The sequence below is a fragment of the Aplidium turbinatum genome, chromosome 8 (genome assembly GCF_918807975.1).
Source record: "Aplidium turbinatum chromosome 8, kaAplTurb1.1, whole genome shotgun sequence".
NCBI classification, from domain to species: Eukaryota; Metazoa; Chordata; class Ascidiacea; order Aplousobranchia; family Polyclinidae; genus Aplidium; species Aplidium turbinatum.
Window position 1 is genome coordinate 6,562,181 of NC_137479.1, and position 16,233 is coordinate 6,578,413.

The 16,233-nt window shown below is 39.8% G+C and overlaps 3 protein-coding genes across 4 annotated transcripts in view; all 3 read right to left on the bottom strand.

The window, feature by feature from the left end:
- LOC145775053 (ER membrane protein complex subunit 10-like) overlaps positions 1-5,816 on the bottom strand; it is a 24,587-nt gene extending 18,771 nt beyond the window's left edge. The window contains exon 1 of one of the 2 annotated variants that reach the window (XM_082586248.1): positions 5,742-5,816. The gene's annotated coding sequence lies outside the window, so the exon portion shown is untranslated. Of the gene's footprint in view, positions 1-1,744; positions 1,879-5,741 lie in introns of those variants that run through there. The other variant, XM_082586249.1, reaches the window with a different exon arrangement.
- On the bottom strand, positions 5,634-10,679 carry LOC145775050 (uncharacterized). Its single transcript, XM_082586245.1, has 2 exons — positions 6,191-10,679; positions 5,634-6,160 (listed from the first exon to the last, which is right to left on the bottom strand). Exon 1 carries the CDS (start codon positions 10,140-10,142, stop codon positions 6,273-6,275), a length of 3,870 nt encoding a protein of 1,289 aa, XP_082442371.1. The 5' UTR covers positions 10,143-10,679; the 3' UTR covers positions 5,634-6,160; positions 6,191-6,272.
- On the bottom strand, positions 10,301-12,086 carry LOC145775052 (uncharacterized). Its single transcript, XM_082586246.1, has 2 exons — positions 10,947-12,086; positions 10,301-10,402 (listed from the first exon to the last, which is right to left on the bottom strand). The coding sequence occupies exons 1-2, from the start codon at positions 11,925-11,927 to the stop codon at positions 10,304-10,306; spliced, it is 1,080 nt and encodes a 359-aa protein (XP_082442372.1). The 5' UTR covers positions 11,928-12,086; the 3' UTR covers positions 10,301-10,303.
- Positions 12,087-16,233: the final 4,147 nt, after the last annotated feature.

Below are 16,233 nucleotides of genomic sequence, written 5' to 3' on the forward strand. Positions count from 1 at the left end.
ATATAAGTTCTAAATCCAACCATCTTATTCAACTCGTTACGTGGCGCGTGCGATACGTCGCCGCCTTCGACTCTAGAGGGACTGAGTTCGATACTACCCGGAAGCGTTCTTTTTTTTTTATTTCTTTTTTTTTAACTCAATTTTGACACGAAGTGCATTTTTGTAGTCAGTTTTTAATTATTTTTTATGTTTTTTCAAATGTGAGTAATAAAGTTAGAGTTTTTTTAATTTGCTGGAATTTGAGAATTTCTCTGGGTAATTTTCCCATTGTGGCCTATAGCCTACATAATTTTTCAATTCAGGCACGTTTTAAACTTTTCAAGGTTTTGCCACCTTTTCCCGTTCATTAACGTGCTGGTAGGTCTATATCGATTTTTGTAGTTAGTATCTTTTTCGATATACAATGCTTCTTTTAAAAAAATGGTAATGGTATGTAAATGTAATGCAACTCAAATTAAAAATTGACTACAAAAATTCACTTTGGGTCAAAATTTAGTTAAAAAAAAAGAACGCTTCTGGGTAGTTTCGAACTCAGTCCCTCTAGAATAGGAAGCGGCGACGTATCGCACGCGCCACGTAACGAGTTGCTTAAAATGGTTGGATTCAGAACTTATATGCGCGCTTCTCATCTTTTTGCTTTGAAAGAGAAAAAGAAAAAAAGTGACTGGACAATGACGTAATGACGGTCAAATAGTGTTTCAGATTCAAAGACCGGCGCCGGTCAAATAGCCACTGCCAAAAAAAATAGAACAAAGCCAAAGTTGCTGATCGCAGTTTCCATTTTTCCGCAGTTTTTACAAACATTTTAAAATTTCTGGTAACGATCCTAAGAGTTTGCTGAAGTCGCCGATCGCACTCGCAGTTTCCGCAAACATTTAAAAAGGGGTACCTCTAAATACCCATTGTCATGCATTGTCGGGCATTAGACAAATCCTAGACAATGCCTTGAAATTACCGACAATGCCTGAAAGTAGCTACTCTACAATGCCTGACAACCCCTGAAAATGCTATAATGCCTAACAAACCCGTCAACTACTGATAATGATCGACAATGCCTGGAAATTCCCAACAATGCCTGAAAGTAGTTAGCCTACTCCACAATACCTGACAACCCCTGAAAATGCTCCACAAACCCCCAAAAAGCCTACTTTGCCTGACAATACCCGACAATGGGTATTTAGAGGTACCGTTTTAAAAGGGTTAGGCTTGATTAGAGTTTCCGCAAACATTTTAAAAGGGTTCGGGATTAGGGTTGATCAAAGTTTCCGCAAACATTTAAAAATTTCTTTAAATGATCCTAAGAGTTTTTGTTTGTTTGCGGAAAAATTTTAAAATGTTTGCAGAAACTGTAATCAGCGACTTCGGCTTTTTTAAATTTTTTTTTCGATCTTTTCAAGGTACGAACTGACGGTACGAATTGTTCATGGTACTAATTAGGTTGCATCCGATGCTGCGCAATCTACTTCATAAAACAATCTGCAAAAAACTTGTGGTATATATATACAATACATAATGCGGTGATAGTAGCAACACTCGAATCCTGATAAAAGCACTTCTCGTTGACATAATAGTCATTTTTATGCCACTTGAAAGTGAAGATACCCCTTTTTGAAAAAATCGAGTAGGCTACTTCTAAAAATGTTACTTCAAAACCAATAAACAGGTCACGTAATTGCCGTAAAAAGTATTAAATAGTTTACCCTGAAGAATAGATATAAGTCAACTGCAATAGGCTAAACCTTACCTGAGTTTCATGATGATCATTCATTTGGGCAGTGCTCTCATAAATGAAAACCTGAAAGTCCCCAAAGCTACGTCTAAAAATTCCTAGATTACATCAAAGTTCCCTAAATCATTATTACATTCGAACAGTTTCACGTTCTGAAACAAAAAGCAAGAGTTAAGCGGTTTAAACAACAACACTAGCAAAAACCATTCTACATAACTTTGTTGTATTAGTGGGCAAAGTCTCACAGCAAAAAGCAGTACGGTATGTTAAATTACAGTGATGTTTAACATTACAGGGATACAGTGAAGATTTCCCAATGCTTATCACATGCTAAAAATGACATAAACTGTGCACGACTATCGACTTATTCATGAGAGCTAATTCGACTAGTAATTAGTTGATTAGTTCATGTGCTTCAGCATCTGTAGCTGAACTCTTCATGAGCCCTTGCCAACTGCAACAATTTAGCTCGATCCCTTAATCCCAGTTTGTCAGCTGACTTCATACTGTTCCTGTAGCCTAGTCAGTTTTAATGTTCTTCAAGCTATCCGTACTAAAAAGTCATTCAACTGGGGCATTTAAACATGGTAGGGACATTAGGCAAGTGACTACTTTGCTATGAACTCAAATACGGAAGAAAACTTGACAAATAAACTTCCATTCATTCTGCAAGCGAACAAGACAAAACTGCAAATGCAAATGTGGTCCAACTCCATTTGGGTTTTCGCGCGTTTTTTACAATTCACGTCACAGACAATTGTAGTTTCTGACTGCGCATGCGCATCGTCATCTCTTTTTAGCGAATTTTGAAAAAGCACGTTCAGATGTCCGCCATTTTTTACAATGTACCAATTACTCGCGTTTGTCAATGCTTTAGATATGGCGTGCTGTGCATATGGATGTAGAAAACGAAGAAAATACAATTCAGATGATAAAAGGAGTAAATATTATTCCAAGATATTTACTAATCTCTCGGATCATGTGTTTGAATGCACCGTTACCAATAATCATATTTTTACACTAGTCAAAACTGTGTCCAAATGTTATTTAAAAATTAGGTTTTACAGCATTGGTAAGAAAACCTGCAAGCAAATACAAGCTAAATTGGTTCGTAAAACGCTTAACAAAAATTCTGTCTTAACAAACGTCTGTAGACGTTGAATCAGTGTAAAAATGACAGATTTTGTTGTATGGCTTGGCTGTAACAGCGCAGCTTCCACGCAAATTTGAGACAGTAACAATGGCGAATGCCTTTTTTTAATTTCTTCAATCGAGATGCGCTGTCTAGTTGTTATAAGATGTTTATGGCTTTTTAAAGTGCTTGCCTGAAACACATGGTACGGGAAACTGTGGTCCAATTATTCAGTTCAGTGTTGTCATAATTTTTTTCGAAAATAAAATGAAAACTTCGAAAACAAAAATGAACGGAGCACGTAAAAATTGCGAGATGAAACTACAGCCCTGATCAATTTTAAGAAGGCAGAGTATAGTTATATACCGGTAGAGCCACAGTAGAACACTAAAAAAACTAGCTGCTGCTGACAAACTTGAAAAACTGCAGCTAAATTTGCAAATTAGTGTTTTTTTTTCAGAATTAGTGATCCTCATAGTGATGCATGATTTAGAAAAACATTTCAAATCTTTTTTTCACTTATAGCAATAACGTAAAAAAATTGAGGGGTTACCGTAGTTCGCCCGCAAATAATAACGTTGGTCCAACGTTCTGTACAACTGCACACCAACATTGGAAAAACCGACTTCCTAATTCTAAGTTTTTTTGCATTTTCATTGTCCCATTACAATTGTAAAAGGAATACGATGAAGCAAACTTAAACAATTCTTCGAAGGTATCTTCAAGTAAAATATTTCAAAAGTTGGCAAAGTTGGCAAAACTACACTACCCTCAGCCAACCCGAACAACCGTCAGCCAACGTTGGGCCAAGGAAAAATGTTTACTGGGATGTAGTTCCAGGACAAGCTGAAGTTTTATTCAATTAATCTACTGAGTGTTACCAAAATGAAAGTTACTGCTGGCTACCGAAAGCTGTGCTACAGCATTTGGCAGCCTAGTTATGGTGTGTACCAAACATTAAAATTGTCTTGGTTTGGCGGTTGGATCCGTGATGCTAATGAAGCTGTCTCAGCAGGGGGGAGGATGCCCCCTGCCCTCAAATTTTCTCTGGATGGGGGGCAATGGTGCCCTTTTAAGGTCATGCAAGCTACTGCAAATAGCCAAATTATAGGGCCTATAGCCTACAGTAGGCCCACACAAATTATCCCGTGGACACATTTTATACTTTGCAGCAGATTGTGATGCTATGAATGTGAAATTTACCTTTCGTTTCTTGTTCAAGCTATTGCAATTATTCATCTGTCTCACATTTCGACTTTCATGGCTAATAGCGGGAAAACGAATGAGTTGCCCAGCATTATCCTTATATCTCATCCTAAAAATCTCGTCCTAAATTTGTTCCGGCGCCCCTCTATCTCAGGTTTGTAAACTGCCTACAACAAGCTTTAATGAGTCACTGGAAATAAGCTTAAATGAAAGTTCCAACGATCATGAAACAGAAGTTGCATAACCTACGTGAAGAAATATTATTGTCTTGATTTTTCATAGTAGGCTATTCTGTGAAAACTTGAAATATACGCCAAACAAAATATTCCAAAGGAGCTCAAAAGCCACCACTCGCCAAGCCCAAACCGTACAATAATAGCCTACCATAGATACGCTAGCCAAGCTGGCAACCTTGATTGTTGATTGTGTCCATAAGGTCAGTCGAGCGTGACAATAATTCCACGATTGCTGAGTTGCATATCTATAATGTAAGATATCTATGGTTTTAGCCACATCTGGCCACTTTGAGTGCTGCCCTAGGTAGATAAGAAAAGTGTTGCCCCCCAAAAAATTTTCGATGGTGCGCTACAATTTAGCCTATATTTTCAATTCCTTACAAAAAAGTAATTTGCACTGTTTATTTGAATACATCAATGAATGTCATTGTATAACAAACTAATTGTTTAAAATCGCTTCCGGCGAGCTGTTTCTCTTGCAAGCAAATCAATTATTTCTTCAAAGTCTGTAGAAATAAGTAAAGATGAGTTAATGCTTAAAAATGTGAGGTCATTTATGTGATCATGCTTCAACGTACACCACCCTGCATTCTTGATCAGCTTCAAAATAGAGAATGATCGCTCTGCACTGCAAAGATTAATAGAAATTGCACAGACAAAGCCTAGTCCTCCGTAGGGGAGACCGGGGTATTATGAACCACAGAGTATTATGAACCAGGCCATTTTCTGGAAAACTGTTGGAAATCCTAAGATCTCATTTGCATATTTTAGTCACATGATCACCATGCTTTTTTTGGTACCATCATTTTTGGTCAGCAGTTAATTGTTCTCAGTAGAACTGAAAAAATGTAGTTTTAGAGGTCAAAAGTAAATTCAGTTATCCATTTTGGTTGGTCTGCCATGCTTAGTAGGCCTACAGGGACTCTAGAAATCTAGATTTTTATTCAGGGATAGATTATAGTTATGAAATACTGATGCAAACTGATTTTAAGCTTTATGTTGATTTCGTTTTGTTAGGCAATACTGTAGCTTGAATAAGAACACTCTAGCCGGGGTATTATGAACCAGATGGTTTCTACCGCAAAAGCGAACATTCAATTTCAAGAAGCCCCCTTTTGGTGATGTGAAATATGAAGGAACTGGCCAAATCGAGCAGGTTCTCCCTTATCCTACCTACACAGGACAGACAACCAGAACATTTGGCTTAATCCGATTTGAATGTCATTTCAACACTGAACATGAAGTTTGTAGCATCCCGCTCGGTGGATGGCTGGTTTTTATCGCTAACCTACCAGTCTAGCCTGACTCTCACCACAAGTAAAAACTACAGTCAACATGAAAATTGTAATTTGACCAGAAAGTAATTAACAAGTGATAAACAGCATAATTTTAACAGTAACTAACCAATAGGAAGCAATTTAAACTAAAGTTTTCTTACCGTCCACCTTGCGACCGAACACCACATGAAAAGAAAGCACAAGAGAATCAGCAACTTCGTTGTGCTACATTGTCACACAGGTTCAAGTAAGAATAAATTGTAAACAAAAAGGGGCAAACATGAAATGATAGGAATCGTCCTCAACATTCTCCCCACAAAAACGTAAGTTGCTAACGAACGTTTTTTAACTAAGGACGATGCCACACGAGAGATAAATTGACACTGGCACACGAGCAACTGCCAAACAGTACAGTAGGCGACAGGCAAGCGAAGACAACACAAATAGCAGACCGTGCATGAGCACGAAAGTCGAAATCAAATGCGATCACGACATCGAGTACGAATACAGACTATCCAACGACTAACTTTGAAATTACATAAAACTTGATGTAGCTAAACGTATCAATGAAAGACTTAAACTCAAGTACGCCTCTACATTATGCTTAAACGTCGTTGTTGCTTCTAAACAACAAAAAAAACAATTCAAAATACACCAGTAAACTAAACAAACATGCACACGAAATGAGAAACTTACTGTTCGTCAGCGAAACCCTCTAACAAACAAAGTTTACGAATATCTCTTACGAGGGTTGAGTGAGCCATTCGAACTCTCACTCTTCGAACCAAATTATTACTGTCAGGCATTACGGCCTCGACCACACCCTTCGGCCAACAACCACGCTTGACCGATTCGTTCACAACTAAAACAAGATCACCAGGGCGCAAATTACGAGACGTGCCAAACCATTTCTGGCGTGGCTGCAGCAGCGGTAAATAGTCCTGTAACCATCGATCCCAAAATACATCTGCTAAGTATTGTGTCTTTTTCCACGATCTGCGGTACGCATCAGCCTTCATGAACACACCTGGGGCAACTCCTTCGCATAACGATCCAGTAAGGATCATACTGGGGGTCAAGGCTGCTAAATCATCTGGGGTCGCGGCAAGCTTGGTAATTGGTCTGTTGTTTAAAATTCTTTCAACCTCTGTTGCCAAGGTTAGTAAGTCGAATTCTTCTAGTGTAGCTTCTCCGACAACCGAACGAAAGATTTTCCTGACAATACGGAAAAAGGCTTCAGTAAAACCGTTTTGATGTGAGGCCAGAGGAGGCCCGAAATGCCAGTGGATGCCTTCTTGCAACATGGCATCTTGAAAATTCTTGCTTTTCCAAAGCTTGATACATTGGTTCAATTCGCGATTAGCTGCAACGAAATTGCCACCATTATCACTGTAAACATCACGAACCTTGGTTGTTCTTCTGTTGCAAAATCTTCGAAAGGCTTGTATGAACGCAGTCATGTCCAATGATTGAACTATTTCGAGGTGAACAGCTCTGCTGGCTAAACAGTTAAAAAGGCAAACATATCGATTCACATAGCTTCTTCCGATTTTCACATGCAATGGACCCATTAAATCGGTCCCACAAGCGCTGAAGGGGGGGCTCGGCGTCACTCTGTGAGCAGGCAGATGACCCATTTGTTGTTGACCTGCTTTCGCCGCCCAAAACTTGCAATTTAGACACGAACGTAGCACTCTCTTCACGGTGGATCTTCCTTTCAGAATCCAATAGGTTTTGTTTAGCGAAGACAACACATGAGGGGTTCCCATGTGTCCTTCTCGTTGATGACACGTCAAAATTAGGAGAGCGGTAACTGGGTGATCACTTGGGAGCAAAATGGGATGTTTTTCTTCATCTGTCAGCGGAGATCTTTGTAAACGGCCGCCAACGCGAAGCACCCCATCGACAAGATACGGATTGAGCGACTGAACAGTTCTCAAATTGGCACATTTCTTTATTTGAGCTTCTTCTACTGGGACAAACGGGGCATCAAAACTTGGGTGATTGTAAAGCGTCTGCATCACGTCGGAAAAGGCTTCAACTTGAACAGCTTTGATGATCACGGACGTAGCTTTTGTTAATTCTTCCATGCTCAACAGACCACACTTGGGAGCATCACGAGCTGATTTAGCTTTCCACATCAGAAACTTCTTAAAACGTAATAACCAGGCACACGTGCGTCGAAGACGACTGAAATCTGAATAGTACCGCAGCAATCGATGGATCGAGTCACTTGATGGATCAGACAGTTGAGTGGAACAAACCTTCACTTCAGCATCACATTGTTCGATATTGTTCACAAAATCTGGCTGTCCTGGCCATTCGTTTTCGCGCGCGCGTAGAAATTCGGGACCACAAAACCACATGTCTGCATTGGACACCTTAGAGGGCGCCATACCGCGCGAAGCTATATCAGCGGGATTTTGGTCGGTGGGCACGTAACGCCATTGCTGCACTGACGTAAGAGTATGTAATAATTCCAGTCTGTTAGCTACAAACGTTTGAAAGCGACTGGTAGAATTATGCAAATACCTTAAAACTACGGTGGCGTCAGTCCAAAACACAACACTACTCAAAGAATACTCTAATTCACTACAAATCATTTTACCAAGTTTAGCACCAAGAACAGCAGCAGTAAGCTCCAATCGGGGAACACTAACGGGTTTTAAGGGAGCTATCCTGGACTTCCCCATCACAAAAACACAATCAATGAAATTATCCACATATACTATACGTAAATAAGCACATGCACCATACCCAGTGGTGGAAGCATCAGTGAAAATGTGCAACTCAATGTAGTCAACCACACGATCTTGGAGCTTGAAGCTCCTTGCAAGAGACACCGCCTCTAAACTAGGGAGTGCCTGCACCCATTCTTCCCAACTATCTTTCCCACCCCCCACGACCGGTAAAGGTTCATCCCACGCCAATTTCAAGCGGCAGGCCTCTTGCAACAATTTCCTAGCAGGCAACATGAATGGTTGGAGAAACCCTAGAGGATCGTATGTCTGCGAAATCATTGATAGGAGCCCTCGTCGAGTACACGGTTTTTCTTTTATATTTACCTTCACCTTTAAACTATCGCTTTCAGCATCCCAGTAGACGCCCAAAGCCTTCTGGGTTGGAAGTTCACGTTGCTCCAAATCGAAAACGCCTGAAGCATGGTCCTTGGATGGAATTGAGCTTAAAACCTGCTTGTTATTGGAAAGAAATTTTGTTAATTTAAAACCACCACTACTCAAAAGCTCTTGCAGTTCTTTCACTAGTCTCACTGCCTCTTGCACAGTTGTACAAGATTTACACATATCGTCTACATAAAAATTGTTAAAAACAGTCTTAACTGTGTCTTGACCAGAGTTTGTGAGGTTCTCCTCAGCTGTCCTTCGTAGGGCGAATGCAGCAACTGATGGCGATGAAGTCGCTCCGAACAGATGCACCCTCATCCGGTATTCAGCTGGAGGTTGAGTCAGATCATGGCCTGGGAACCAAAGAAACCTCAAGGCATCACGGTCCTTTTCATCTACCAAAACCTGGAAGAACATGCCTTTGACATCTGCCACAACAGCAATGGGTTCCTGCCTGAAACGCATCAAAACACCTACAAGACTATTAGTTAAATCTGGGCCTTGAAGAAGCCCATCATTAAGAGAAGAACCATTCCACTTCGCACTGCAATCAAAAACTACACGAAACTTTGTTAACAATGATGTGCAGTGGTGTGGGACATACGAGATTTTTCCTTCTGGAGGCGAATCAGTCAATGGAACAAGTTCACAATACTCATTTTCTATCATTTCGTTCATTTTTTCACAATATTTTTGACACACTTCTGGATCAGCCTCTAACTTTCTTTTTAAACCAGCTAAACGTTTCTCTGCCAACTTTCTGTTATTTTTGAGATCTACCCTGTCCTTTCTCCATGGTAACGCTACCTGGTAGTGATCTCCCACTTTCTTCACAGTCTCTTCCATAATCTTGACCGCACGTTTGTCTTCTCGTGAAAGACAAGCATTCTGGGGAAGGTCAAGGTCCTTGAAATCTTGGTCCATTATCTGCAAGACTTGCTGGCAAGACTCATCTGGCAGGCTTAACTCACTGATAAAACTAACACATACTTGGTCAGAGTAACAACCGGGCGTCACTTTGTCAACTCCCCACAAAGCCCAACCTAGGGCCGTATGAAAGCCGAATGGCTGGTCAGTATCACCATAACGCAGTTCAGTGACACGAAATGCGTTTTGCACATCCTGACCAAGCAACAATTCAACTTCATTTACCTCCATCTTAGGGAATGACAAATCTTCTAAGTGTGGAAACATTTTCGCAACTTCATTGGTGGGGATACTAGACCTTACATTCACGATGGAATCCTGCACCAACACTCTGTTCGCTTGAAACACCTCTGACTCGTCAACTCCTCTTATATGCAGGTTATTCATCTGCCACGAAGCTTCTGACACAGCATTAGCCGTGCATATTTTCACCTTGGCCTTGGACAAAGGAGCGCAAAGCTTCTCAGCAAGTGCACGGGTGCACAAAGTTGCTTCCGACCCCTCATCCATATAGGCCCAAGTATGCACAGCCTTTGCTGGATCATGCAGCCACACTCTTACAGGAACCACCTTATGCAATTTCCTGCCCAGTCCATCAACAGAACTTGGACAAGAGTTACACGCCACTAACACATTGTCATTAGTTTCAGGGCTACTGTCACCAACACTCCTCACCTCTCTTTGATGTCTCTGAAAGTGCAGTAAGCTATGGTGTCGCTTGCCACACTCTTGACATCTCTGTTTGGAATAACAATCACCCACACGATGACCTGGTAACAAACAGTTGAAACACAACTTGAGACTTTTGACAATATCATTCCTTTCATTTACCGACTTCTGTTTAAAAACAGCACAGCTTAACAGTTTATGTCCACCATCACATATGTAGCATTTTCCTTCTGCCCTCGGTAAACCTGAGTGGACTTCTTTCACAGCACTTACTGTTACACGTTTATTAAAATGACTACTGGAATGCTGGTCTCTGGAAGTTTTTGCTCTTCCAGCTGGTTTGAGGTCCAGCTGATACAGCTTCTTTCCAAGAGCACACTCAGCATCCGCAGCAGCACTATCTACCAACTCTCTTAACTGACGAAAACTACCTTGTCCCTTTCTGTACAAGGGAACAAAATCCCTTTGAAGTTGTTCAGGCAAGCGACTGAACAATTTATGGATTACCTCATGACTGTCTAAACTATCTAAACAACCAAGACTGAGATAACTCTGTTCGCACTCAAACATTTTGTCTCTTAGACTATTCAGTGCTGACGAATCATATGCCTTGATGACAGGTCCGTTAAGCATCTCATTACGCACCTGTGCCATCAAAAGGTCATGACTGCCAAACCTTTGGTCTAAGCGATTCCACGCTGTCTGGTAAGCCATACTTCTATTCACATGACCACCAAGGCCACGAATTGCCCTACCTGCCTCTCCAACACACAGAGATTGCAGGTATGACATGCGTACATCATCATCCTGGTAAACATTCTCTACAAATTTTGTAAATTTACGTTTAAACTCTAAGTAGTCCATCACATTACCACTAAACTTATCTAATGTCACTGGAGGAGCAACACCAAGATGTGGAGGCCGCATGTATGGGGCGGCGACACCTGGAAATATGGGGATTTGCTCACTCTCAACTCTCACTGGGGATTGCACTGGTGGAATACTGTATGAAGTACTAGCACTAGGATCTGGCAAATGCACTGTTGCCCTAGGCTCCTCATGATTATTTACGACCGGTTGAGGACTAGTGACAACTTGAACATGGGACTGATTCTCATCTCTCATGTTATTTGAAATTCTAGAATCACTTAACTCCTTCACTTGACTTAAAGTCACATTCAAGCTATTCCAGTATCTCTGGGCTCTAGATTTGGCCGAATCAGAAAAACTAGTACCAGCATTGATTTTCTCATACAAGAACTTGGCATCTATCATTGCCAACTCACATCTTTCGATTAGCTCATTGACCAACTCATCGGCATCTGGTTGACCAATGGCAGTCCACATCTCATGTTTGAACTCACATAATTTTCTCTCGACGCTTAGAAATCCTTTCATCAGCAAGGACAATTCCTTGGATGAAGACACTTGTTTATTCACCACAGTTGTCACTTCAGAACCACTTGGCTCACTGACACTTGAATGACTGGCCACAGAACTCACACCGAGTACGGCCCCATTGTCACTTTCTACAGCTACACTGTTACTTGTACTAGATTGCTCAGACATGTTCTTACAACTGGTAACACGAGATCTAAGATAATAATTATGCTGACTTTGGTGCATTCAACCAAATTCACTTAATGAGGCTACACCACCAGCAAACACAAGTTCAACACTTACTTTATCCTTAACATTAAACAATGTCTCACAACTTCTACACAAGTTTAACAGCACAACACAATTTCTCAACACAGCACAAGAGTTAATCAACACTAAGCAAGTTAAAATGACTAGCTTTTCAACTGATTACACAAAGAAACAAATTCACTAAAGACCAAGTGCAAACAGCACTATGACGACACAATTAGCATTGAAATTTACAATGCATAAACACTAGTGGTTACACAAGACACCACAAATCATTTACTAGGAATAATCCAATTTAACACAACACAAATTAACAGGTCTTTAGTTTAAATCCAATGTAGCATCCCGCTCGGTGGATGGCTGGTTTTTATCGCTAACCTACCAGTCTAGCCTGACTCTCACCACAAGTAAAAACTACAGTCAACATGAAAATTGTAATTTGACCAGAAAGTAATTAACAAGTGATAAACAGCATAATTTTAACAGTAACTAACCAATAGGAAGCAATTTAAACTAAAGTTTTCTTACCGTCCACCTTGCGACCGAACACCACATGAAAAGAAAGCACAAGAGAATCAGCAACTTCGTTGTGCTACATTGTCACACAGGTTCAAGTAAGAATAAATTGTAAACAAAAAGGGGCAAACATGAAATGATAGGAATCGTCCTCAACAAAGTTAACTGATTAAGTAAACTGAACACCTATGTGACTGAGTGAACTGTTATGATTTCATAATCTGCACGTCTTTGAAAAATGTAAAAATAAATTTTGTGTGCTAGTTTTATTTTTCAGCAGCTGGTCATGAGTTTTTTGACTGAATCCATTGCTAAGTTTGCATGCAAACTACACAACTATCGTTGTTAGGAGACCAGTTGTGTAGATTACTACGCAAGTGAAGACGTGCTGACTGCATTGGAACCTCACAACTTCGGCTTTTCCTATTCAAATAATGCAAATAGTCAGACTTGAAAGGCAAGGAGTTTCTAAAATTTTCTTAACCCCACTCTAAAAATTTCCGGGTTGATAATCACTGCTTTGAAGCATTTTATGGAAAGTTGTTTATATTGGTTCATAATGCCCCGGCAAGGTTCATAATACCCCAGGTCATTTTTTTATGAAAAACTGTAATAATTCAAATTTTTGAGAAGTTAGTGGATTGTAGCCTTTGTGATATGTTATAGACAATGTTAAAGACTATGCAACCTGAAAAATTCATAACTCTAGAATCAATTAGGGAGCGAAAGAGAGCATCCCAAATTTTTGTGGTTCATATTGCCCCGGTCTCCCCTACTAAGCGAGACAGATAACTAAGAAGCGCTAAGCAGCACATATTGTTGAAAACCAATCAAGCATGAAGTACTCTAGAGGCGATGACTTGCCACACATGACTTGCCGCACTGTTTATAAATGTGTGTGATGTGATAACATATTTATTAATTGCTAAAAACAATAAAAACTATTAGGCCTAATACTACAAAAAGTGCTCAATGCTAAGCAAAAAAGCAAAGCAGAGGGAATTAAATCAAATATAGTTATTACCGTACTATCTGAATCCTTAACAGCCTGTTTCACCTTTAACGGATCATCAGAATACGGATCATCAGAATTTCTTATTCAAACAGAATAATTTCGATTCTATTTGAATAAAAAGTTCTGATGATCCGTTAAATGTGAAACAGGCTGTTAAGGATTCAGATAGTAATAACTATATTTGATTTATTAATTGCTATATATCTGAATGTAGCCTATCTGTTGTGAATTATTATATTCACATACAATATTATCAAATATCAATGTAATATAATCGTATATTTTGCCGCCCCCAATAATTTGCCGCCTTAGGCAACTGCCTACTGATAAATCCGGCCCTGAGTACTTGCACTGATACTGAAGACAGTTTAATTTTCGAAGCGTTTGCTTTCGTATGAGTATGATTTCTTCTTTTTTTGGCTCTATCCTTTTTGCTCAAGTTGACTATAGGCCTACATGTTTCGACTATTATGCTCCGAAACAACAAATCAATTAATAAAATTTCTTTTTTAAACAACAAACAAAAGCCCTAGCGAATCATACAGCTGAAGCTATCTAATGCAGCATTGAAGCATAAAATATTAAAAAATAACATTGAAGCATTGAATTTTTTTGCTTTGTGGTATTTTTGCAACACTATTCTCGCAACAGACGAAATAAAACTTTTCTCTCTCCTTCTTTAATCTTTTTTGCTTGATTTGCTCTTCTTTGTTATGAGCTGAACGCGTCAAGATGTGTTCCCTTCACCGATGACGCATTATGGCCGATCTTCATAGCAAGTGTGCGCTTGAGCAACGTACTTTCAGGACTGCTCTCCATTCAGCGGCACCTAGTAAATAGAATAATTCCCAGGCAACAACACTTCAACAATCGGAAAACTTCACTCTGCCAATCTCAGTAACCGGACCTGCGTCAAGAGCCTCTACAAGTATGCGAAACTACCAGGAATAACCAATCCAGGCTTAGTCAGTTCGAGGATAAAGATTCAAAACCAAACCAAATGTCTATATTTATACAAATCTTGAAAACATCAGCTAAGTTAAAAGCTATTATCTATGTGATGACAAAGCTATAGCCTGGATATAGCCTATGTTATTATTTTTGTGTGTAATTTACTTTCTATTAATTTTTTTTTGTTTTCTTTTTAATCCTAAATTTTTCTGAAGGTGTTGCGACCGTGCCAATTTTCTTTTAACGTAATTACTTATTTCGGTCACAAGCATGATATAACGTTGGCGTTTTGTCGCTTCCATCTATTTCTAGACCTTCGCTATGTTGAAGTGTAGACTATTGTTTTTACTGTGATGGTCAGAATTAAAAACAACTGAACTAAACTTTAAGCTATTAATATAACTATCAATAAGATAACATTAACACGTTACTCGTTAGCCTATGAGGCTTCCTTCATGCCGGGAATCAAAAAATTGCGTTGTTTATGCTTTGTGTCTCTGTCCATCTTTAGGATCGTCTCCTATTTGCTGTTTCCAGTACCGTATCGCGAGGGTTGGTGGTCAACAATCTTCTATTCTGTTTGGTGGCATTTCTCCATTCCAACGATCCTGAGGGTCGACCGATCAAGGGGCTCCAACGTTGTCTAGCCAACGCAATTCTCAGGACGTCCTTATCGGAGGTTATTTCCATGGACGTTAAAGGATTGAATTTTCTTGGCCACGCGACTTCTTCTATGCGTTGCATGTATCCGTAGGCTATCGACGCAGTATTCTGCATCTCATGGTATCTTCAAGCTGATGGATGTCAAGCCTGGATCTCAGCTCTTCATCGCCAGCTGGTACTTCATCGTCAGCCGGTAGTCAGAAACGCACTTGGAACAGCAGAGCCATCGTATCATCGCTCTTTGACAGTGATGGATCAGATCTCACTTGCATGCTTTAGAATATTCCTGTAACTCCTCAATTACTGAACCATAGGCATACGAAGCCGAGCAACGTGATCAAGTTTAACATCTTCAAGTTTATTACATTTACATAAACATAAAACTACGCAACAAATTAAGTATCGAACGTTTTCGACATCACAAGATGTCCTCTTCAGGAATAATATACATATACAGCTTAACTACATCTGAAAACCTAACTACAACCTAACTACATCTAGCATCTAATGGATGGAATAGTTCCCCACCAACAGGACTTCAACAATCGGAAACTTCACTCTGTCAATCTCGGTGACCGGGCCTGCGTCAGTAATTCGAAGCCTTTACAAGTATGCGAAACTGCCAGGATTAAGCTCTGCAAGAAGCTTTCCCAGTCCGAGGATAAAAATTCAATCAATCAAAAAAAATTGCAATGGTTAACTAAATCTATAAACAGAAAAAGACAAAAACTGCACAGTACTTCTGACTAGCTCAAACTCAACGATATGGGCTCCACGAGAATCAAAGGTAACTGCATCAAAAGGTGTTAAACAGATCACATGATATGGTAGAAAGGCAAGGTGCAAAAAACTAATTTTAAAATACAGAGAGCAAGAAAGACGAGCCGCAAGCATACAATTGTCTGTTCAAAAGTGGATTGTGACGTTTTATGTACAAGGCTTCCAAGATCTTAGTTTGATACTCAGACCTGCCTCTGGACATGATCTCAAACTGCTTGATAGAAACGTTATTTTGGCATTCTGTACATGAAAAAATGTGATCTTTAATTGCGCTTTTCTAGAATTCAAATTCAGGTGTTCCCCAGCTCTAGTCGATAAATGTCTTGTTGACATACCGATGTATGTCAGGCTTGCATC

Bases quoted from the DNA above. Each gene is read 5' to 3' on its own strand.
- LOC145775050 (XM_082586245.1), bottom strand. From the start codon at position 10,142: ATGGATGAGGGGTCGGAAGCAACTTTGTGCACCCGTGCACTTGCTGAG.
- LOC145775052 (XM_082586246.1), bottom strand. From the start codon at position 11,927: ATGCACCAAAGTCAGCATAATTATTATCTTAGATCTCGTGTTACCAGT. The intron at 10,403-10,946 runs GTGCGTAATGAG...GTTTGTTACCAG, and splicing joins ATGACCTTTTGATGGCACAG to GTCATCGTGTGGGTGATTGT.